This window comes from Pseudophryne corroboree, chromosome 8, assembly GCF_028390025.1.
Source record: "Pseudophryne corroboree isolate aPseCor3 chromosome 8, aPseCor3.hap2, whole genome shotgun sequence".
Lineage (NCBI taxonomy): Eukaryota > Metazoa > Chordata > Amphibia > Anura > Myobatrachidae > Pseudophryne > Pseudophryne corroboree.
The window spans coordinates 395340231-395366509 of NC_086451.1; the positions used below are offsets into that span (position 1 = coordinate 395340231).

The window sequence follows — 26279 nt, forward strand, 5'->3', positions numbered from 1 at the left end:
AGTGAGACAGGATTTAGGCAGGCAAGTCTTAGAATACAGCCGCAAACTTGCTAAGTTCACAGAGTAGTAAAAGAACCCCAGCAAGCTAAACGACTGACTCCAGTCTTACTGCTAGGTCTGGATTGGCAGAGTGTAGTACCAAATCCCCAGGCCTATTTGCAGTAAGCAACAACAAATACAAAGCTACACAGTAACTGACTAACCAACAAAGATTCAGCAGCATCTGCTTAACCTGAGAAGAGGCCTTATAAAGCAGGTGCTGTCCACGCCCCACTCAGACCTCACAGACTGTGGGCACAAAAACCAGCACCGGATCCCCTGCCGTGCACAGAGCCTGTAACCACTGCACAGCAAAAGACCCGAACCGGAGTATCAGCTGCGCTCAGGTTACTCCGCTAGCACTTGTCTCCCGGTTGCCATGACGACGTGGCAGCACAGGGCAGGAGACCCTAACAGTACCCCCCCTCTGACGAGGGGTCAAAGAACCCCTACCACCGGGTTTATCGGGGAACTGCGAGAAGAAAGAGCGTATCAGTCTGGGGGCATGAAGATCACAACTGCGCACCCACGACCGCTCCTCCGGGCCATACCCCTTCCAGTGCACCAAAAATGACAGCCGACCCCGAACCATCTTGGAGTCAAGAATCCTTTCAACAACAAACTCCCTCTGGCCACGTATCAGAAGAGGGGAAGGTCTTCCACTGGAAGAAGGATTACTAATCGCCCGTTTTAAAAGGGAACAATGAAATGTTTTATTGATACCCAAAGAACGGGGCAAATCTAACTGAAATGCCACCGGATTGATAAACCTGGTGATCTTATAAGGGCCGATGAACCGGGGGCCTAACTTATGAGATGGCTGTCTCAACTTCAAATTCTTGGTAGACAACCAGACGAAGTCTCCTAATTTGAAGCTGCAGGGTCTTTTCCGCTTATCAAAAACCCTTTTGGTCACTAATGACACAGACACAAGGGCTTTCTTCACTTTCCGCCAAATACCTCTAAGGACCGAAACCACAGAGGAACCACCAGGCGTGGAGTCCAGGGGGTCAAAAGAATTGGCCTTAGGATGATGCCCATACACACAAAGGAAGGGAGAGATCCCTGTAGCAGAGTGAGCCGCGTTGTTATAGGCAAACTCCGCCATGGACAGATGAGCAACCCAGTCAGTCTGACACTTGGAGACATAACACCTGAGGAACTGCTCCAAGGACTGGTTCACCCTTTCAGTCTGCCCATTAGACTGCGGATGGTAGCCTGACGACAAGCTGACAGAAATCTGGAGATCGGAACAAAATGCCCTCCAGAATTTGGCCACAAACTGGGATCCGCGGTCAGAGACCACATCAAGTGGCAACCCGTGGAGACGCACAACATGCAGCATAAATAATTCAGACAGGCGTCTGGCCGATGGCAGCCCAACCAGTGGAACGAAGTGCGCCATCTTCGAAAACCTGTCAACGACAACCCAGATGGCTGTCATCCCCGAGGATTTGGGCAAGTCCACCACAAAATCCATTGAAATGTGGGTCCATGGCTTAGATGGGATAGAGAGTGGATGTAATGGGCCAACAGGAACCCCTCTAGGAGTCTTATTTCGGGCACAGATGTCACATGCCCGAACCCACTGATCCACATCCTTAGCCACCGAGGGCCACCACACCGCCCTAGATAGCAACTCCCGAGTTCTGGCAATACCCGGGTGACCTGCCAACTTCTTGGCATGGAATTCCAGGAACACTCGCTGTCTTAACCTAGGAGGCACAAACAAAAGACCTACCGGAAGGTCTGGAGGAGCCTGCTCCTGTGCTCTAAGGACTAATGATAAGAGGTCCTGGGTAATGCCCACTTTAATACATGATGGGGACACAATGGGCAACGGCTCCTCGGTGGTCTCCTGGATTGGAGCAAAACTCAGCGAGAGCGCATCAGCCTTGATGTTTTTTGACCCAGGGCGATATGTTATCAAAAAATTAAAGCGAGCAAAAAACAAAGCCCATCGTGCCTGCCTGGCATTGAGACGCTTCGCTGACTCTAAATATGCCAGATTCTTATGGTCGGTGAGAATTGAGACCACAAACTTAGCCCCCTCAAGCCAGTGTCTCCACTCCTCGAGTGCATCCTTAATAGCCAACAATTCCCGGTTACCCACGTCATAATTCATCTTGGCAGGCGAAAATTTACGGGAAAAGTAAGCACAGGGATGAAGGCGATTATCAGACACTCCCATCTGAGAAAGCACTGCCCCAATACCCATCTCAGAGGCATCCACCTCCACCACAAAAGGACGCTCTGGATCTGGGTGTCGCAGCACCTTGGCCGATACAAATGCCCTTTTGAGACGGGCAAAAGCCGCTTTAGCCTCACAAGACCAGTGAGCAACATCCGCCCCTTTCTTAGTGAGTGCCACCAAAGGCACCACTATAGACGAAAATCCAGCGATAAATCGTCTATAAAAATTCGCAAAGCCCAGGAAACGCTGAAGCGCCTTCAAACTAGTGGGCTGCACCCAATCCAGGACTGCCTGTACCTTGGAACCCTTCATTTGGAAACCTTCTGGGGAGATAATATATCCTAGAAATGCGATTTGCTGAACTTCAAATTCGCACTTCTACAGCTTCGCCCCAAGCCGGTGGTCTCTGAGTTTCTGGAGGACTAAGCGTACATGCTTCCGATGTTCCTCCAGGGAATGGGAGAAGATTAGGATGTCATCTAAGTATACAACTAAGAATCTATCCAAATATTCCCTGAGCACATCATTCATGAAATCCTGGAAGACTGCCGGGGCATTACAGAGCCCAAAAGGCATCACCAAATATTCATAATGCCCTGAGTGGGTATTAAAGGCAGTCTTCCATTCATCCCCCTCTCTTATTCGGATTAGATTGTACGCACCGCGTAGGTCAATCTTAGAAAAAATGGTGGCAGTACGAAGCTGGTCAAACAAGACCGAAATGAGAGGCAGTGGGTATGAGTTTTTAATCGTGATACGGTTCAATTCCCTGAAGTCGATGCAGGGTCGCAACGAACCGTCCTTTTTACCCACGAAGAAGAACCCCGACCCAACTGGAGACTGTGAAGGTCTGATTAATCCCTTAGCCAAGTTCTCCTGAATGTACTCTGCCATAGCCTGAGTCTCAGGACGTGACAGGGAGTACAACCTGCTCTTGGGAAGCTTAGCATTTGGCAACAAATCAATGGCACAGTCATAGGGGCGATGGGGAGGTAGTACCTCTGCAACTTTTTTGGAGAACACGTCCGCAAAATCTGCATAACACCCTGGCAATCCTGGCAAACTTAGCTGCGAGAGCCTGACTGGAAGGCTCAAGCAACTCCTGAAACAATCAGTACCCCAACTAAGAATCTCCCCAGAGACCCAGTCAAATTGAGGATTGTGGGCCCTTAACCAGGGTAACCCCAACACCAATGGGGCAAAGTACAGACAGTCACATAAAAGGACAATTTTTCAGAGTGTGTGGCTCCAATAAACAAAGAAATCTGGCTAGTGCTAGAGGTAATTTTACCTTGGGACAATGGTTCCCCGTTTAACCCACAAATCTCAATTTCCGATGCCAAGGGTACTAAGGGAACAGAGTGTTTCAGGGCGAATTGGCGGGTCATAAAAACCCCGTCGGCCCCACTGTCCACAAAGGCCTCAGTCTTGACAGTTTGACCGAGGATCTTAAGGGTCACCGGAATGATAAAAGTCTTCTTGGGAAATTCTGACTTCTGGCCTGACAGGATATTTACCATCACCCTCAGGCCCTGAAGTTTTCCGGCTTTTCTGGGCATGATACTACCACATGACCTTTATTCCCACAGTACAAACACAACCCCTGCTGTCTCCTCCGCGTCTTCTCACGCGAGGAGAGGCGGGTAGCCCCAATCTGCATAGGCTCCTCGGAAAATTCCTCAGAGTCTGAGGTTCCCTTGGGAAAGAAGGAAACCTCAGTCTCCCTTTCAAGCCTACGCTCTCTCAGCCGTCTATCCACCCGGATGGATAACTGCATGAGATGATCCAAGCTATCAGGCAAGGGATATTGTACCAGTTGGTCCTTTATCTGGTTAGAAAGACCTCTTCGGTACTGGTGTCTCAGGGCTGGGTCATTCCACTGGGTATCATGGGCCAACCTCCGAAACTCCGTACAGTAAACCTCAACTGGCCTTCGCCCTTGCTTAAGGATCGAAATCTGAGCCTCGGCTGCGGCCGTCTTGTCAGGGTCATCATACAACATGCCCAGTGCCGTAAAAAAAGCATCAACACTTTTAAGCGACGGACAGTCAGGCTGCAACCCATATGCCCAGACCTGTGGGTCTCCTTGTAGCAAGAAAATCACTATGCCCACCCGCTGAATCTCCGACCCAGAAGACTGAGGCCTAAGCCAGAAGTATAGCTTGCAGCTCTCCTTGAAACAAAAGAACTGCGAGCGATCTCCAGAAAAACGATCCGGGAGATTTACTTTCGGCTCCTTAACCCCTGAAGGTGCTGCTGCTGCGGGAGCTCCGCCAGTGGCCTGGGAGGTGTGCATTTTAATGGACAAATCATTAAATTGTCGAGTCAGGACCTGCACCTGATCGACCACCTGTTGCAACGTATTTTGAGGGGTATGCTCCATATTCCCACAAAATTTCAACAGGAGTATTAGGCTGCTGAATATGTTATGCACACCAGTGCCTGCAGGAATGTACTGGTGTCAGAACTGTTATGCACTCCAGTGCCTGCCGGAATGTACTGGTGTTTGAACTGTTATGCACACCAGTGCCTGCAGGAATGTACTGGTGTCTGAACAGATAGGTATGCAAAGCAAATGAACTCACAGACAGACACAGAAGGTGACAAAATACACACAAAGTGAACAGAGAAGCCCAGAGGCTAAGGAACTGGGTGTCTCCCTAGTATTAGTAATGCTCAGATGGGAAAAGCAAGATGTTGTGTTTTAATACGTAGAGAACCCGAAATGCTGTTGCTAAGGGCAACAGCAAAACCCTAAAGGGTTACCAACGGGTGTGGCAGTAAACTCCTTGGTCAGAGATGGAATGATAGACACAAGGAGAGTCTCCACAATCCTAATTCTCACTTGCAGTGCACAGGTTCAGCTTACTGCCACTAAACTGACACCTGACACCTTGCACAGTGAGACAGGATTTAGGCAGGCAAGTCTTAGAATACAGCCGCAAACTTGCTAAGTTCACAGAGTAGTAAAAGAACCCCAGCAAGCTAAACGACCGACTCCAGTCTTACTGCTAGGTCTGGATTGGCAGAGTGTAGTACCAAATCCCCAGGCCTATTTGCAGTAAGCAACAACAAATACAAAGCTACACAGTACTGGCTAACTTTCAGGAACTGACTAACCAACAAAGATTCAGCAGCATCTGCTTAACCTGAGAAGAGGCCTTATAAAGCAGGTGCTGTCCACGCCCCACTCAGACCTCACAGACTGTGGGCACAAAAACCAGCACCGGATCCCCTGCCGTGCACAGAGCCTGTAACCACTGCACAGCAAAAGACCCGAACCGGAGTATCAGCTGCGCTCAGGTTACTCCGCAAGCACTTGTCTCCCGGTTGCCATGACGACGTGGCAGCACAGGGCAGGAGACCCTAACAATTGTCTAATCTCACTGCACTAATGGCGGATACCAGATGCACTTCTAACACTAACATAAGTTTCAAAGCCTCAGTTATGAGGGCTTCCATCATCATGGGAAGCTGAACCACTAGTCATGAACATAGGCCAAGGCCTCAGCCGTTCCTTGCCACTCCTTGTTGTAAATGGCACATTGGCAAGTTTATGTTTCTCCTCAGACGATTTAAATTTCTTTTTTGGTTCTTTTTACTGAACTTTGGCTTTTTGGATTTTACATGCCCTCTACTATCACATTGGGCATCGGCCTTGGCAGACGACGTTGATGGCGTTTCATCTTCTATGTCATGGCTAGTGGAAGCAGCTCCAGCACTAGGAAGAAGTGGTTCTTCTTGATCTTTCCCTATTTTATCCTCAAAATTTTTGTTCTCCATTCTATTTTGGGAGTTATATGAGACAATATGCGTCACAGGTATGACTGGAATTACTGATGACCCAGGACACTACCACTGGTTTGATGCAGCACAACAGGTTGTTGTTGTTATAATTGTTATGTCACAACTGAGGGCTGGGGCTGACGAGAGGAAGCCTCAGTTGTAGGGGCTGAGATGTATTTAAACTTAGAGGGTTGGATCAGACCCTTAGACATGCAGGTGGGATGCAGTACAAAAGCCGAAGGCGTGACCATGACCACTGAAGTAAAAGTCTATGATCTTTATTAAGCACAGTTCTTATTAAACAACAGCAGTACTTTTCAGGAATGATTTGAGCAAGAGAAACAGTAACAGTTCCTTATAAAGCTGCAGAATAGCGGATGCCTCAGGGTACCGGTAATAACAGGTACAGTTCTTATTGACCAGGAGTTAAAATGTCCTTAACCAGAAACCCGTATGCAGAGTATTGGAATAAAGATGAGGAACTGGCCAGCAGGTGTTCACTGGAAGCTGGCAATACTGTACAATATGGTAGACTACTGAGTATGCCAGATGGAATGGCCAGGTGATGAACCATAGAATACTGTGCTTGAATGATGCTAGAGTTCGATGAATATGGAGATCGATGGTTTGTAAATAATCGATTGCGTAGCACCGATAATGCCTAGAAGCAGAACACCACTGGAAGCTAGGAGCAGCTGGTATAATAATAGCCAGGAGTAAGATGTAATCACAGAGCACTGTGGAGTCAGGCTGCACCGCGAGGTGGTAGGCTGGTGTGGGTCTCTAGTGGAGTTTGGAAGCAGGAGCTGGAAACCTGATTCAGAAACGACCACAGGAAGGAGAGACTGGTAACACAAGGTTTGACAAGCAAAGCACTGAAAATTTCCTGGTACAGGCACAGGATATTTAGACCTGCATGGAGGCAGGTATTGGCCAAGCAATTAAGCAGATTCCAGTGGCGCAGCGTATTGGTATAAACTAAGACATGTGATTGAAACCAACATGGCTGCGCCCATGTAGTACTTGGAGGAAAAGTTAGTTTGAGAAAACCATGTAGGAATTCAGTAGTAATGGCAGCGGATGCCGCAGAGGACAGGAGACGCCACACAGACAACTTGCACACTGGAAACACATAAATGACATCAGAAGCCGCAGCAGGCAGGAGACGTTACTCTGAAGAATCTGTGAACTGGAAACATAGGAGCAACGACGGAGGCCGCGGCGGGCCGGAGATGCCAATCTGAGGTTAACATGAGGCCGCTGTAACAGCGCTGCTGGATGACAGGAGGGAAATGTAGTGTGTGGATCTCAGCAACACCGCTGAGATCCAGCCCTGGAACGCTGATCCAGCCTCAGGAGACATCTGGATGGTAAGTAATGGTGTCCAGTTACCCAGATCGTGACATGTTATACTGCAGCAGTGGACATATAGCAGCAGCGTATATCGTCACTGGAATTACTGATGACATAGGACACTACCACTGGTCTGATGCAGCCCAACAGGTTGTTATAATTGTTATACTGCAGCAGTGGATATATAGCAGCAGCGTATATCGTCACTAGCATTACTGATGACACAGGACACTACAACTGGTCTGATGCAGTCCAACGGGTTGTTATAATTGTTATACAACAGCAGTGGATATATAAAGCAGCAGCATATATCGTCACTGGAATTACTGATGACACAGGACACTACCACTGCTCTGATGCAGGCCTACAGGTTGTTATAATTGTTATACTGCAGCAGTGGATATATAGCAGCAGCGTATATATCGTCACCGGAATTACTGATGAGACAGGACACTACCACTGCTCTAATGCAGCCCAACAGGTTGTTATAATTGTTATACAGCAGCTGTGGATATATAAAGCAGAAGCGTATATCATCACTGGAATTACTGATGACACAGGACACTACCACTGCTCTGATGCAGCCCAACAGGTTGTTATAATTGTTATACTGCAGCAGTGGATATATATAGCAGCAGCGTATATATCGTCACTGGAATTACTGATGACACAGTACACTACCACTGCTCTGATGCAGCCCAATAGGTTGTTCTAATTGTTATACTGCATCAGTGGATATATACAGCAGCAGCGTATATCATCACTGGAATTACTGATGACACAGGACACTACCACTGCTCTGATGCATAACAACAGGTTGTTCTAATTTTTATACTGCATATATAGCAGCAGCGTATATATCGTCACTGGAATTACTGATGACACAGGACACTACCACTGCTCTAATGCAGCCCAACAGGTTGTTATAATTGTTATACGGCAGCAGTGGATATATACAGCAGCAGCGTATATCGTCACTGGAATTACTGATGACACAGGACAATACCACTGGTCTGATGCAGCCCAACAGGTTGTTATAATTGTTATACTGCAGCAGTGGATATATAGCAGCAGCGTATATCATCACTGAAATTACTGATGACTAGTGATGAGCGGGTTCGGTTCATCGGGATCCAAACCCCCTCAAACTTCACCCATTTTACACGGTTCCGAGGCAGCCTCGGACCTTCCCACCTTGCTCGGTTAACCCAAGCGCGCCCGAACGTCATCATCCCGCTGTCGGATTCTCGCGAGATTCGTATTCTATATAAGGAGCCGCGCGTCACCGCCATTTTCACTCGTGCTTTGGAGATGATAGCGAGAGGATGTGGCTGCGTTCTATCAGTTTCTGTGCTCAGTGTGCTGCAAATATCTGTGCTCAGTGTGCTTGCAAATATCTGTGCTCTGTGTGCTGAAAATATCTACATTATCTGCCTGAAAAACGCTCCATATCTGTGCTGCATTGTAGAATATAGTAGGAGGACAGTGCAGAATTTTGCTGTGACCACCAATATATATATAGCAGTACGGTACAGTAGTCCACTGCTCTACCTCTGTGTCATCAAGTATACTATGCATCCATACCTGTGCTGCATTTTAGTTGTACACAGTTTATAGTAGGAGGACAGTGCAGAATTTTGCTGACCACCAGTATATATATAGCAGTACGGTACAGTAGTCCACTGCTCTACCTCTGTGTCGTCAAGTATACTATGCATCCATACCTGTGCAGCATTTTAGTTGTGCGCAGTATATAGTAGGAGGACAGTGCAGAATTTTGCTGACCAGCAGTATATATATATATATATAGCAGTACGGTACAGTAGTCCACTGCTCTACCTCTGTATCGTCAAGTATACTATGCATCCATACCTATGCTGCATTTTAGTTGTGCGCAGTACATAGGAGGACAGTGCAGAATTTTGCTGACCAACAGAATATATATATATATATATATATATAGACGACAGGTGGGGATCCGGCACAACCACTGAAGGTAAATATAAGACTGGGTGCCCTCACAAAAAATTGTATACACGTGGGGACGGTGCGGCACTCCAATAAATCAGACGTGAAACCTCCGTAAATATCAACGTTTCAATGCCGTTTATTCCATAGGCATTTTCATCAGGATCCTGATGAAAATGCCTATGGAATAAACGGCATTGAAACGTTGATATTTACGGAGGTTTCACGTCTGATTTATTGGAGTGCCGCACCGTCCCCACGTGTATATATATATATATATATATATATATATAGCAGTACGGTACAGTAGTCCACTGCTCTACCTCTGTGTCGTCAAGTATACTATGCATTCATACCTGTGCTGCATTTTAGTTGTGCGCAGTATATAGTAGGAGGACAGTGCAGAATTTTGCTGACCACCAGTATATATATAGCAGTACGGTACAGAAGTCCATTGCTCTACCTCTGTGTCGTCAAGTATACTATGCATCCATACAGTACCTGTGCTGCATTTTAGTTGTGCACAGTATATAGTAGGAGGACAGTGCAGAATTTTGCTGACCACCAGCATATATATATATAGCAGTACGGTACAGTAGTCCACTGCTCTACCTCTGTGTCGTCAAGTATACTATGCATCCATACCTGTGCTGCATTTTAGTTGTGCGCAATATATAGTAGGAGGAGAGTGCAGAATTTTGCTGACCACCAGTATATATATATATATATATATATATATATACATAGCAGTACGGTACAGTAGTCCACTGCTCTACCTCTGTGTCGTCAAGTATACTATCATCCATACCTGTGCTGCATTTTAGTTGTGCGCAGTATATAGTATGAGGACAGTGCAGATTTTTTCTGACCACCAGTATATATTAAGCAGTACGGTACAGTAGTCCACTGCTCTACCTCTGTGTCGTCAAGTATACTATGCATTCATACCTGTGCTGCATTTTAGTTGTGCGCAGTATATAGTAGGAGGACAGTGCAGAATTTTGCTGACCACCAGTATATATATAGCAGTACGGTACAGAAGTCCATTGCTCTACCTCTGTGTCGTCAAGTATACTATGCATCCATACAGTACCTGTGCTGCATTTTAGTTGTGCACAGTATATAGTAGGAGGACAGTGCAGAATTTTGCTGACCACCAGCATATATATATATAGCAGTACGGTACAGTAGTCCACTGCTCTACCTCTGTGTCGTCAAGTATACAATGCATCCATACCTGTGCTGCATTTTAGTTGTGCGCAATATATAGTAGGAGGACAATGCAGAATTTTGCTGACCACCAGTATATATATATATATATATATATATATATATAGCAGTACGGTACAGTAGTCCACTGCTCTAACTCTGTGTCGTCAAGTATACTATCATCCATACCTGTGCTGCATTTTAGTTGTGCACAGTATATAGTATGAGGACAGTGCAGAATTTTTCTGACCACCAGTATATATTAAGCAGTACGGTACAGTAGTCCACTGCTCTACCTCTGTGTCGTCAAGTATACTATGCATTCATACCTGTGCTGCATTTTAGTTGTGCGCAGTATATAGTAGGTGAACAGTGCAGAATTTTGCTGACCACCAGCATATATATATATATATATATATGTATATATATATATATATATAGCAGTACGGTACAGTAGTCCACTGCTCTACCTCTGTGTCGTCAAATATACAATGCATCCATACCTGTGCTGCATTTTAGTTGTGAGCAATATATAGTAGGAGGACAGTGCAGAATTTTGCTGACCACTAGTGTATATATATATATATATATATATAGCAGTACAGTACAGTAGTCCACTGCTCTACCTCTGTGTCGTCAAGTATACTATCATCCATACCTGTGCTGCATTTTAGTTGTGCGCAGTATATAGTATGAGGACAGTGCAGAATTTTTCTGACCACCAGTATATATTAAGCAGTACGGTACAGTAGTCCACTGCTCTACCTCTGTGTCGTCAAGTATACAATGCATCCATACCTGTGCTGCATTTTAGTTGTGAGCAATATATAGTAGGAGGACAGTGCAGAATTTTGCTGACCACTAGTGTATATATATATATATATATATATATATATAGCAGTACAGTACAGTAGTCCACTGCTCTACCTCTGTGTCGTCAAGTATACTATCATCCATACCTGTGCTGCATTTTAGTTGTGTGCAGTATATAGTATGAGGACAGTGCAGAATTTTTCTGACCACCAGTATATATTAAGCAGTACGGTACAGTAGTCCACTGCTCTACCTCTGTGTCGTCAAGTATACTATGCATTCATACCTGTGCTGCATTTTAGTTGTGAGCAGTATATAGTAGGAGGACAGTGCAGAATTTTGCTGACCACCAGTATATATATAGCAGTACGGTACAGAAGTCCATTGCTCTACCTCTGTGTCGTCAAGTATACTATGCATCCATACAGTACCTGTGCTGCATTTTAGTTGTGCACAGTATATAGTAGGAGGACAGTGCAGAATTTTGCTGACCACCAGCATATATATATAGCAGTACGATACAGTAGTCCACTGCTCTACCTCTGTATTGTCAAGTATACAATGCATCCATACCTGTGCTGCATTTTAGTTGTGCGCAATATATAGTAGGAGGACAGTGCAGAATTTTGCTGACCACCAGTAAATATATATATATATATATATATATATAGCAGTACGGTACAGTAGTCCACTGCTCTACCTCTGTGTCGTCAAGTATACTATCATCCATACCTGTGCTGCATTTTAGTTGTGCGCAGTATATAGTATGAGGACAGTGCAGAATTTTGCTGACCACCAGTATATATTAAGCAGTACGGTACAGTAGTCCACTGCTCTACCTCTGTGTCATCAAGTATACTATGCATTTATACCTGTGCTGCATTTTAGTTGTGCGCAGTATATTGTAGGAGGACAGTGCAGAATTTTGCTGACCACCAGTATATATATAGAAGTACGGTACAGTAGTCCACTGCTCTACCTCTGTGTCGTCAAATATACTATGCATCCATACCTGTGCTGCATATTAGTTGTGCGCAGTATATAGTAGGAGGACAGTGCAGAATTTTGCTGACCACCAGTATATATATATATATAGCAGTACGGTAAAGTAGTCCACTGCTCTACTTCTGTGTCGTCAAGTATACTATGCATCCATACCTGTGCTGCATTTTAGTTGTGCGCAGTATATAGTAGGAGGACAGTGCAGAATTTTGCTGACCACCAGTATATATATATAGCAGTAAGGTACAGTAGTCCACTGCTCTACCTCTGTGTCGTCAAGTATACTACAAAAGTTCAGTAAAATGACCCAAAAATCAAAATTAAAAGTGTCTGATGCGAAGCGTAAACTTGCCAATATGCCATTTACGACAAGGAGTGGCAAGGAATGGCTGAGGCCCTGGCCTATGTTCATGGCTAGTGGTTCAGATTCACATGAGGATGGAAGCACTCATCCTCTCGCTAGAAAACTGCAGTGCCACTCCTAGATGGGCCAGGTGTTTGTGTCGGCCACTTGGGTCGCTTAGCTTAGTCACACAGCTACCTCATTGCACCTCTTTTTTTCTCTGCATCATGTGCTGTTTGGGGACTATTTTTTAAATCTGCCATCCTGTTTGACACTGCAGTGCCACTACTAGATGGGCCAGGTGTTTGTGTCGCCCACTTGGGTCGCTTAGCTTAGCCATCCAGCAACCTCGGTGCAAATTTTAGGACTAAAAATAATATTGTGAGGTGTGAGGTGTTCAGAATAGACTGGAAATGAGTGGAAATGATGGTTATTGAGGTTAATAATACTATGGGATCAAAATGACCCCCAAATTCTATGATTCAAGCTGTTTTTTAGTGTTTTTTGTAAAAAAACACCCGAATCCGACAATAAAATTTCAGGGAGGATTTACCAAAACGCGTCCAAATCCAAAACACAGCCGCGGAACCGAATCCAAAACCAAAACACAAAACCCGAAAAATTTCCAGTGCACATCACTACTGATGACACAAGACACCACCACTGGTCTACACAACACAGCACCACTTCATACAGCTACACTGGATATATGGCAGCAGAGAACACCAACACTGTGAATGGCTGGACTGACACAGCACAATACACTGACTACATGGACTGGTCTGCACAACACAGCACCACTTTACAGCTACACTGGATATATCTGCCTTGACTGATACAGTACAATACACTGACTACACTGGACTGGTCTGCACAACACAGCACCACTTTACAGCTACACTGGATATATGGACTGGACTGAGCAGCACAACACTTGCCACCCCACTTTCCCGCCCCAATAAACAGACACTGAGCACACTGAATACACGTTCTCTCCCTCTCCTAGACCTAAGTGAAAATGGCCGCGACGTGCGGCTCCTTATATGGAATCCAAATCCCGCGAGAATCTGACAGCTGGATGATGACGTTTTGCCACGTTCGGGTTTCTGAGGCAGGAGGGAAAATCCGAGCCTGGCTCGGATCCGGACTCGGAAAGGCAAAGTTCAGGGGGGTTCGCTTCTCTGAGAACCGAACCAGCTCATCTCTACTATGGAGCCTATGTGAAACGGATTTGAGTAAATCCGACCTGTGCTCCTTGCCCTGGTTGATATAGCGGGGTCCCTGCACGGCCACAGTGTCCACGCCAGCGGCGCGGTCTGTCTCCGGAGACCGCATCCAGATTGCGATTTCGTTGGGTCCCGCCTGGGGGACCCTCTTAAGTCCTCCCTAGATGTGCGGCCATGCGATCCAGGAGAGCAGCAGAGGTATGTGTGTGCCTGATGAAACCGGAGCGTAAGTACCCAGCAACCAGGGAGCAGGAGTATACAGCGCTGCTTGGGGAGGTTAGGGAGCCGCAGCATGATGTGTCAGCATGACATATAGCAAACAGTGCCTGTGCTGCGGCCCTTGAAGTCTTCTTTCTTCTCAGAAAAGCTCTTTTTAGGGCTGCTTAGAGCAGCCCATCCTGTTAGCTGCCTGCACTGCAGGCACCAACTTGCAAACTGAGCCCCAGTGCCAGGATATAGAGGAGGCGGTGCAGTGCATCCTGGGAACAGTCAAAGCTTTAGCCTGTTGGTGCCTCAGATTAAGATCCAACTCTACACCTCAATGTTATTCCCTGTGGACTACCAGTGTACCCCGCTGCAGAAAATAGTAAGCTACTATGGACCTAAATCAGTCCTGATCGCTCCTCTGCATTTTTGCAGTGGTCTGCAATCAGATAGCAGCTGACCATAGAGTGAAAACCAGGGATGAGCAGGTTCGGGGGTGATCCAAGCCACAGCACAGATTTCCAATCGAGCCAAAACCTCAGGATCCCATTGTCGGATCCTGAGGTTTTGCCTTGGACAATAGTCTTCATAGTAACCTTTGGAAGACCACTGATTGGTTGAGAGAGCAGTCTGTCACGGCTCTCAGCCAATCAGCCTGTACCCACAGGTTATAATGGCCAAGACGGTTCCCCCCACAGCGCTATTAGTGCCGCCGCCCAACCTGCCGAAAACCTCCTCCCGCGCTGCCGACTCCGCCGCCTGCACAGCCGACACTCCTTCACTGCCTGCACAACGACCCTGGGGACACTGCCAGCACTCCTCCACTGAGGACACCTTCCACACTGACGACACTGCCGGCACCCCTGCACTGAGGACACTTCCGGCACTACCACATTGCCGACACCCCTGCACTGAGTACACCTCCAGAACTCCCGCACTGCTGACACCTCTGCACTGAGGGCATTGCCGGCACTCCTACACTGAGGACACCTTCTACACTGCCAGCACCCCATGCAATGAGGACACTTTCGTCACTCCCACACTGCTGGCACTTCTGCACTGAGTTCACCTCCAGAACTCCCGCAATTGCCGACCCTGCAGGCACCCCTGCACTGCCAACAATGCTGGCACCACCGCAGTGAGGACACTGCTGGCACCACTGCACTGCCGAGACTACCGCACTGAGGACACTGCTGGCACCCTTGCAATGCTGACACTGTCGGCACCACCGCACTGAGGACACTGCAGGCACCCTTGCCCTGCTGACACTATCAGCACCACAGCACTTAGGACAACGCTGGCACCCTGCACTGCCAACGCTACTGCACTGAGGACACCGCTGTCACCCCTGCACTGCCAACACTACCGCTTTAATTATATTACTGGCACCACCACACTAAAGACACCGCTGACAACCCTGCACTTAGGACCCTCTGTCACAGTAAGTGAACTATTGGTGTATCTAACCTGCACTGTATCTGACCTGCAATGTAACCCGTGCTGTAGCCGACCCACATTTTTTTTGACCTGCATTGAAACTCTGGGCTGTATCCGCTTTGTATTTGACCCACACTGTATCCAACCCACGCTGTGTCCAACCTACGCTGTATTCAACCCACAGTGTATTTGTTCGGCACTGTACAGTAGCCCGCACTTTATCCGGCAGATGCTGTATCTGACCCACAATATATACAACTCACAGTGTATGCGACCCGTACTGTATCTTACCTGCACTGTATATGACGGGCACTGTATCTGACCTTGCACTGTAGCCAACCCTCACTGTATGCGACACGCACTGTATCCAACCTGCCTTGTAGACTACACTGTATCCAACCAACACTCTGACCTGCACTGTATCCGACCCGAATTGTATCCCACATTGTATCCGACCTTGCGCAGTAGCCATCACACACTATATCCTACCCACACTTTATCTGACTTGCACTGTGTGCGATCTCCACTATATACAACCCGCAATAAATTCCACCTACACTGTATCCGACCTGCGTTCTATCCATCTGCACTGTATCTGACCCACACTGTACCCTGCATTGTATCCAACCCGCTTTGTATCCATCTTGCACTGTAACTCGCACTGTGTCTGACCCACATTTTTCTGCGGCCAAAATATTTTGCACTGTACTACGCAGATACAGAATGCTGTTTTTTTGTGATTGGGGAGAATTTGGGGAGCTGCTCAACAAAATGGCTTATTGATCGGGGCTTTACATGGGCACAGAGTGCCAGTCATCAGTGACCCAGGGCCCCCAGAAGGGAGATACAGACTGGGCACTGAGAATAGGCTTGTACTGGGGACATGTGCACTTTTGTAGGGGGCATCAATGTCTGTTGTTGCTATTTTACACATGGTTTTGTTTTGTTTTGTTCTTTGCTGTTTCGTAACTACTTTAGAGCAATGATATTGTACACACGATTCGCAGGAAATTTCTGTGTTGGATTGTTTTCTATTAATAGTACATATGAGTTGGTGTGATTGGTTATTGCTAATACAGAACTAATTTGTAAAACATTTTTAAAGATAAATAACTGCCGTGTGTTTGTGCTGCTGCTCTGTTGCTTAGTTTAGCCAGCCAGGCTTTGGCCAATGTTGGTGAACAATATTGTGAGGTGGTCAAAATTGACTGGAAATGAGTGGATATGAATGTTATTGAGGTTAAAAATACTGTAGGAACAAAAATACCCTCAAATTCTGTTATTTTAGCTGTTTGATGATTTTTTCGAAAAAATCCAGATCCAAAACCGAAAGAGTGGTTTTGGCAAAACCAATACAGATCCAAAACACGAAAGTAGATCCAGATACAAAACCAAAACTCAAAATCCGAAAAGTGTCCGGTGCACATCTGTAAGAAAACCCGCCCCTTGCAAAGTGTACGAATGCATGCCGTGAGAAAACTTAGCCAGACAGCGGACATCTGCAAATCCATTCACAACTCACTCACCAACAAATTATTTTTCCAGTCTGTGTGTAGCCGAGGACTTACTTCTACAGTGCAAAAGAAACAGGCTGATCGGGGCCAGAGTTGACATCATACACTTGACCTGAAAATGCCTGCGTTTATTATGACACTCCCAGAAATCGCCCAGTTACCACCCCCAAACTCCTGCTTCCTGTCAATAAGCCTGCGTTCGCCTAGCAATAAAAAAATTCAGAATTTTTTTTGCTGTTTGGCGTCACGCTTGCACATTACGATCTGTACGCATGCACAGTCATTCAATAAGGACTACTGTGCAAAATCGCAAAACAATGATCACGTCTGAATTAGGCCCTATGTACCTTTCCAAAAACATGTCGTTCTGCCGGTGGGGGTGATTTCAAATATGTTGACAGATTTAGATTTTAAATGTGTGTGTCCAAAATCATATCTAAATTACAGTGTAAAAATCTAGTTGGCGATTATTTGTGGGCTTCATACGAAATTAGGGGTGTACTACGTTATGCCGGCTGTCTGGATCCCGGCGCCAGGATCCCGACAATAGAGCCCCGCGCAGGCACAGTGGCGCGCTACGCTATTTATTCTCCCTCCAGGGAGGTAGAATCGTTGTCGGTATGCCGGCTGTGGGGATCCTGGCCCCGGTATGCGGAGTGCCGGGATCCTGACAGCCGGCATATTGAATGCCTCCCCAAAATTAGCCAGTATTTACACTGCTTGCAAAAAAAGAGAAAAAAAGAAAAATGGATTTGCACCTCTTGCATTGCATTGTCTAAGTGCATAATTACTTAGCTTTATTACCACCTCAAAATTAGGGATGGTCATCGGTGTGTTCGCCATCGATGGTGAAACTGTGAGTGGCCATTGATGGTCACTAACTATGCTATGGGAGACCATCGATGGTTTCACTCATCGATGGCCATCCCTGTTATTTCTGTGAATGACCCACGGGCCAATCTCAGACCAGGGTGGGGCTTCACAGGTGCTGGGGGCGGAGCTATGCTCAATGTCCCAGCATCTTTAAAAATAATAAATAAATAGTAGTTTAGGCTAAGCCATCGATGGAGAGAAACCATCTGGTTCTCTCCCATCGTTGGCAAAACTATTTGACATTAGGAATCATCAATGGTCGATGGCCATCCCTAATCAAAATTACTCCCATAGTCGGACAAGGGCCCTTATTCTGAGTTGATTGCTCACTAGCTACTTTTAGCATCTGTGAAAATGCATAGTCACCGCCCATGGGGGAGTGTATTTTTGCTTTGCAAGTGTGCGATCGCATGTGCAGCAGAGCGGTACAAAAACATTTTGTGCAAAACAAAAACAGCCCTGTAGTTACTTATCCTGTGCGATGATTCTAGCGTCGGTGGTCCCGAAATTGACATCAGATACCCGCCCTGCAACTGCCTGGTCACACCAGCGTTTTCCCTACCACTCCCATAAATCGGTCAGTTGACACCCATAAACGCGCTCTTCCTGTCAATCTCCTTGCGATCGGATGTGCGAATGGAATCGTCGCTAGAAGCATTGCACAGCAACTATGCCATTTGTACCCGTACGACGCGCGTGCGCATTGCGGTGCATACACATGCACAGTTTTGCCATTTTTTTACCTGATCGCTGCGAAAATCGGCAGCGTACGATCAACTCGGACTGACCCCCAATGAGCAATGAAATGTCAATTGTAGAGCATATACTGTATCTTGTCTTGCTCTGGATGTATTTGCTGTCCAAATCTTGATGAGAAGAAGAAAATTCATTGTCTATGTGAAATAGGTATGCAGTCAATTAACCGGCTGTTGGGATCTTGGCGTTCCACCCGGGTGTTTGTGGAGGAGCTGAGCAAGGCTGGGCCCTAGCTACTGTAGCAATAGGAAAATAATAGGCAGAAAGGGGCTGCTCACCACGGCGAGCAGGGGGTGGGGTGTCAGAGTGGCTGGTCACCATGGATGGTGAATGCATATACACTGCATTTATGTCTTCAGATTTATTTGGACATCACAACCACCAACACTGCCGATAATTTCCCCCCTCCCCTGGCTAGAGGATGAGTAGGGGCCCCAGTGCATTGCTGTGCCCAGGGGCCTACACTGCTATTGAGATGGCCCTGCATGCAGAAAAAGGTAATTTTTATTTTACAAGCTACAATAATAATATTTTATCATAGGGAGAAACATATACAGTAAGAAAGGCACACCCTACTGGAAACATGGGGTATTACACAGCTTTAAATAAAAACAAAAAACTAACATAAAATTATATTTCTGATGCATTGTGTATATGAGTGCTACAGTACAGGCATGTAAAAGTGATTGTGTATAGGGAACTATCGAGTAAATAATTAAGTGGGTGTGCATAGGTTCTAGTATAATGTATTTCCCAACTCTTGTTTTGGAAACAAGATAATATTAGATTAAGGCTGTTCAAACTTCAATGTCAAAAATTACAAAAACAATTATTAAAGGGTAACTTAAGTTTCTTACAGTATACGGGTCAGGCAACATATGACTGGTACAAAGTACTGATACAGTCATTTGCTTCACCCAATCAATTACTGTAAAACTAGTTTATAATAAATGTCTGACATCTCATTTTCTTGATGCTTTTTATTCAGCGTGGGATGAAGCTGATCTGGTAAGGCCGTGGAACATTAGAGAAGCCAACCATTTGTGGTGTGATGTCCAAGTCTTTGAGATCTATGGGGGACTTTATATCAAAATTCTGCAAAAGTTTGGTAAGGAAGATGAACATTTCAAGTCGGGCCATTCCTTCGCCAATGCAGACTCGCTTTCCTGTTAAAAAAAGAACAGAAATAAAATTCTATAAACTTTACTTTCAGCATTATCCTTTTTTCTTACAGATGATCATTTTACAAAAAGTAAGGACAAGTTTGCCACAAACCCATCAGCTAGTTGGGCATCTTAAACCAAAGTGTATCTACACAATATGTTGTTTGGCACCAAAACCATAGCTCTAACCACTGGCGGATTTTACCTATGGGCTGCATGACTGCAGCCCTGCCCCCCAACCAGTTAAAATCCACCACTTCAGCTCAGAATCAGTGTGCCAGATGCAGGCTGTGAAACTACACTGGCTTCATTGTGACTGCCAGTGACTTCCTATTGGAAGCCTTACCTGCCAGTCAGAGACACTACAGGCAGTCCCATTGGGAGGAGTTTCCTCCCTCTGGGATTGCCAGTCCAGGCTGCGAATAGCAGAGAGCTGGCGTCCTGTAGTGGATGTCACTCTCTGCCTTCAGGCAGCCAAAGCCAGCTTCTATGGGCTGTGGCAGTCCATAGAACCCGGGGGTTTGCGGATGCCCAGTACTTTCACCACTACTGCTGTGAACAACATTGTACAGATGCTGGGACCTGGTTGGCAGCGGAGACAAGGGAATAAAGGACCCGGCAGCAGGGAGATGGGGCACAGCATCATGGCCAGTGGCAGCCCCCCTCCTCCACCGAGGTAGGAGCTGCCCTGGTTCTAACTGATCATATATTAGCTCTATTTGTTCAGGATGTCCTTTTACAACTATAATGTGTGGGGTCTGGTACAATCTGCAGTACCCAATGACCTGCTGGAAAACCAATCTGTAGTGAAGTCAGCCATAGATCTGGTAAGATCATGGTTTTTTATGGCATTAACTAGAGGTTCTCAAACGTGGTCCTCAAGGCACCTCCATGGTCCAAGTTTTACGTTTTTCCATGTTTGAATAAAATAACAGGGTCAATAGTGCATTGCTTCCTTTACAGGTCAAATAAAATACAGGTTGAGTATCCCTTATCCAAAATGCTTGGGACCAGAGGTATTTTGGATATGGGATTTTTCCGTATTTTGGAATAATTGCATACCACCATGAGATATCATGAAGATGGGACCTAAATCTAAGCACAGGATGCATTTATGTTACATATACACCATATACACACAGCCTGAAGGTCATTTTGCCCAATATTTTTAATAACTTTGTGCATTAAACAAAGTGTGTGTACATTCACACAATTCATTTATGTTTCATATACACCTTATACACACAGCCTGAAGGTCATATAATACAATATTTTTAATAACTTTGTGTATTAAACAAAGTTTGTGTATATTGAGCCATCAAAAAACAAAGGTTTCACTATCTCACTCTCCCTCAAAAAAGTCCGTATTTCGGAATATTCCGTATTTCGGAATATTTGGATATGGGATACTCAACCTGTATCTTCCCTTTCTTCAAGATCCTGAGGCAGTTACATACAACTGTCATTAATCCACAAGCTGTTGCACATAATGAAATGTAGGTTCAGTTTGTACCTGCAGAAAATACCAGGAAGGCATCATTCTTCTTAAAACGTCCATTTTGATCTAAGAACCGATCAGGGTTAAAGGTAAATGGATCAGGAAAGTATTTTGGATCTTGGAGAACAAATGCCAGGATAGGGAATACATCTGTACCCTATGAAACAGAGGGGACAAGAGGAGACAATATTAATAAACAGTATACAAGGCAGAGTTATTGAACTGATATTCCTGTTATAGCTACAGTAGATCTTTTAGAGTCGCAAAATGTTCTGTATATGTTTAAATGCAGCCACATTTAGCAAACCATGCAAGTTCTGTAGAGAACATTAGCATCTTTCTTTATCTTCAGGCGATTCCCTGTTGGATGTATAGTGGCATTTATTAATGCCGTATGAAATGTGCAATTGTGATTAAAAATGCCAATTTCAGCAAGCCTCGCTGTGGTGGGGGGTTGAATAAATCCCGCCATTGGTATGATAAATGTTTCTCAGGGTTCCAGCCTTTTTTAATATGAATAGAGATTGGTCATTTATTCATTGTTTGATTGTTGCCTATATTTAAGGATGACCTTGAACTGGAAAAGAAGATTGAAAGTTAACGGTAGGGAAAGATAAAATATTTAAATAAAAGATTAGATGCATTAATCAGAAAGGGAACCCTCATCAATCCATTTTAAATATAAAATAAACTGAAAAACAACTAACTGGGTTTCTAACTTTTCCGAATTATGACGCTACACCTTGCTCCACCCAGGTAGGAGATTATGATGTACAGTATAAACACTTTCACTAAGTGCAGATGTTATGATAGGACTTCTGACTACATTTGAAGACTCATTAATACCCCTTTCACACCGCACAAATAACCCGGTATCAACCTGGTATATTTCCGGGTCGACACGGGTCGCTGTGCGGTGTGAAAGGGTCAGTCCTGAATTCCCAGGTCACCTGACCCTGTAATTCAACCTGGGAATAAAGAAGCTAAACAAGGGGCGTGGCTTGGACGCTGGCCTGAACAGTCACGCTGGGCTGGAGCTCCTGAATATAAATCCCTAAAACAGCCAAAATCTCCCTATATTAGCCTCTGCTGGCTCCTGATCCCCCCCAGTGAGCTGCTACCTGCTGAGGGCTGCCCGGAGTGACCTCCGGTAACGTTGGGAGCTGAATTCTGCAGTTCCGAGATCGGGGCCTACACATCCTCCAGAAGCCGGGGCCTCGATTTTGGAGACAGCCCGGCGCCGAGCTCCGGGACCCGTTCGCGGCCGCGGCGGGACCCGGCGGACCTCTTGTGGGCTCACAACACCCAGCCTGAGCGGCGGAGACCCTCCCCAGACCCTCAGGTACCTTCCAAATACCGTTGGCTCCCTCCCTGTGCACGTTGGAGCCAGGGGTGGTGAGGTCTCTGGCCTGTTGATTCTGGCGGCGGCCATCTTGGATTTCTCCTAACAGCTCCTGAGATCACAGGCAGTACAACACAGAGGTATACATAGCTGCTCTGTGACATCCTCTGAGCCCACTTATCCTGCATGCTGTATAGCTGTATTCAACTCTACCTATTGAAGACATATAATAAGCTGCTGATTGCAGCCTCTGCAATACGCTCTGCAAATTAATTGTGCCTTACCATACTAATCTGTCACTACTCTCAGCCCTGCCTGGAGACTTTCTACCATCATTACCGAGCTTGAAGCAACCCTCGTCTCTATACTCAGACAGCCCGGCAAGATGTGACCCCTAATATGCGCTACCTCCGCCCAGAGTCTTACCGTTTAACATGGGAATACGTCTGAAAAACAGCATCATGTCTACTTTATAACACATCAACCTAGAGGGACCCAGCTGCTGTATTATCCTCAGAACACTTATTTTTCTCAATTATTTTTTCCTTTTCCCTTTATCTCACTATGGCACCTAAAAAAGCAAAGGGTACGCTACCTCCTAAGGTATCTCTCCCGATTCGGAAACAGCATCAGGCGTCCCCGCCACCTCGAAGAGTGTCGGCCCCCTCCACGAAAAGTCCGAACACATCCGAACTGCCCAGTTCGCTCTCAATGTCGGGAGTAGACCCGAGCTCTGACGCTCCCCTTACCGTGAAGACCCTTTGCCAAGTCCTGTCGGCCTTCAAATCGGACTTAACTCGCGACCTCACAGCTGCCATACGGGAAGTTAAGGAGGAGCTGACAGCCATTGGTGATAGAACCGACACTCTAGAACGTAAACTGGAAGAATTGGTGACGTCACATAATGAGCTCATAACAGCTCACGACCAACAACAAAACGAGCTGGACATGGTTAAAAACAAAATGGCAGATATGGAAGACCGTTCCAGACGGAACAATATTAAAATACGTGGAATACCCGATTCGGTAGATAACTCAGACCTGACGAAATACGCGATGGCCCTGTTCCGTAAACTACTACCTGAAGCATCTGATGCGGAGCTGCTTATTGACAGAATTCATCGCCTTCCTAGGCCTCGGTTTCTCTCCAGCTCCTTACCTAGAGATACACTACTCCGGGTGCACTTCTTTACCGTTAAGGAACGTATTCTCCAAGCTACCCGAGATGCAGAGAACTCTGATACCCTAGGAGGCTTGCAACTGTTTCCGGATTTTTCCGCAATCACCCTTTCTAAAAGACGCAGTCTAGCCCCGATTACCACCGCCCTCCGAGCCCAAGATATCCGTTATCGGTGGGGCTTCCCAGTGAAGCTGATTGTATTTTATGACAGCTCTACGTTTGTTATATCAGAACTGGAAGCCGGAGTGAAGCTGCTTGAAGACTGGGACATCTCGGTGAAACTACCAGCCTCACATGAGAGACGTCCTCCTCCTCGCTCAGAATGGTCCACTGAGTGACCACATTACGTAATTAATGTATTGTTCTAACATGCCTTGTCGTATTTCGTTAGACTTACCGTCTAGATTATATTCTGTCTATTGTAGCCCTTAAGGCTCTCGAACCCCTCTAGGTGAGATACACCATGTTCCCACTAATTCATATAGCGCATACTCTTCTACTTAAATGTGGTCGCTCAACTCTCGCCCCAGTTTACTTGTTTACCTGTTTTCTGGCCTATCTTTCTAGTATTCGCTAAATGTAGCAGACGGCGGTCTTCCCGCTGGCAAGATACGCCAGTACACTTGTGCTATATTTGTGTTTTTCTGATATGTAGTTATACCCCTCGTACCACATGTGTTTAGATGAAGATGTGCAGTTATTCCCCTTATATATTAGCTGTTTGATCTCTTAATGACTCTGGGCGGATTGAAGAGTCCGCCTACCCCTCGTTTTTCTACTGCATTCATTTTCCCCCTGCAGTAGCTATGCAGACCCGATATACTGGGTCGATTTACTTTTCTTCCCCTTTTGCTTTCCTATATCTATGCATATCGCCCCGTTTCCTTGATTTTTGTATCCCCCCCCTCCCCCCCCCATCCGGATGGGATGCCGTCACTTGCATGATATTTTAACTGAATAAGTATGGTTGGTATTCTCTCATTGAACGTTAAGGGCTTAAACTCCCCTAATAAACGTAGATTAGCTTTATCCTCCTTCCATAAGTATAAAGCCGATATAGTCGCCCTACAAGAAACTCACTTTTCCTCACATAACCCCCCTGTATTGAAGGATCATAGGTTCACTACTGGTTTCTTCGCTAATGGACCCTTTAAAAGAAATGGAGTAGCTCTGTTGTTTAGAGAGGGTGTCCCCTTTACTCTCCACTCACAAATTGCAGACAAAGCAGGCCGGTACTTAATTCTCACGGGTATTTTGGAGGGTAGATCCGTCACAATAGTATCTCTGTATGCACCGAACTCGAATCAAGTGGCCTTTATTCGGAAGCTATGCTTACTTATCCAGAAGGTCCGGGTCGGCTCCCTAATCCTCCTAGGAGACTTTAACTTAGTACCAGACCCCAAACTAGATAAATCGTCCCAGCCCTCTTCAACAACACCTAAAACCCGCTCTGGCCCCTCACTAGCGCTGCGCAATGTGATAGCGGAATTTGACCTATATGACATTTGGCGAATCAGCAACCCCTCAGGCAGAGACTACACGTTCTTTTCACCAGTTCACAATTCATACTCACGAATTGACCTCGTGTTATGCGATAAGTGGACCTTGCAGGAATCTGGTGGGGTGGATATCCTACCTATTACCTGGTCCGACCATGCTCCGTTATTTTGGAAGTGGCACATTGGACCTGCCCCCGCCCCCCCCAGACCATGGCGACTATCTCCCCATTTGTTGCATGACGCGTTGGCCAAAAAGATTATCTCAGACAGCCTATCCCTATATACAGATACCAATTCCCCTTCGGACACATCATTACCAAATTACTGGTGTGCGCTAAAAGCGGTTGTCCGTGGCTCTGCTATTCAGGCTGGAGCAACGCTTAAAAAGCAAGCCAAAAGACTCCAACTAGACTTGGAACAAATACTTAAAATAGCTGAAGACAAGAATAAGTTACGCCCCTCTCGTCTTTTACGTAAGGAACTAGCTGACATCCGCAGCCAATTACAAAAACTCTTGGTTTTTAGAACCCAAATAGCTCTCAATAGACTACGGCAGAAATTCTATTTAGTAGGTAACAGACCCGGTAAAATGCTAGCACGCAGACTTCGTGCCCAACAAGCTCGTAACAGAATTAAATTCATCCTTTCCCCTACAGGCGCTAAGCTTGCTAACCCATTAGATATCGCTAACCAATTTGCAGACTATTATACTAAACTGTATAACTTACATTCTGACCCCCTTACATCCCAACCTACCCCCGACACTATTCAAACGTTCCTTTCTTCTATCAATCTCCCTACCCTAACCCATGACCAACTAGACGCCTTAAATGCTCCTTGGACCGTAACGGAGGTCGAATCCACTATTAAAGCTCTCCCT

General features: G+C 45.9%; 1 protein-coding gene across 7 annotated transcripts in view; it reads right to left on the reverse strand.

The window, feature by feature from the left end:
- Nucleotides 1–19203: 19203 nt before the first annotated feature.
- LOC134949265 (cytochrome P450 2A13-like) overlaps nt 19204–26279 on the reverse strand; it is a 94266-nt gene continuing 87190 nt past the window's right edge. For all 7 annotated transcript variants that reach the window (XM_063937759.1, XM_063937754.1, XM_063937755.1 and 4 more), the window contains 2 exons: nt 21394–21535; nt 19204–19883 (listed from right to left, as the gene is read on the reverse strand). In XM_063937759.1, the coding sequence (XP_063793829.1) occupies nt 19702–19883; nt 21394–21535 (324 nt within the window). In that variant the 3' untranslated portion in view covers nt 19204–19701. The remainder of the gene's footprint in view (nt 19884–21393; nt 21536–26279) is intronic.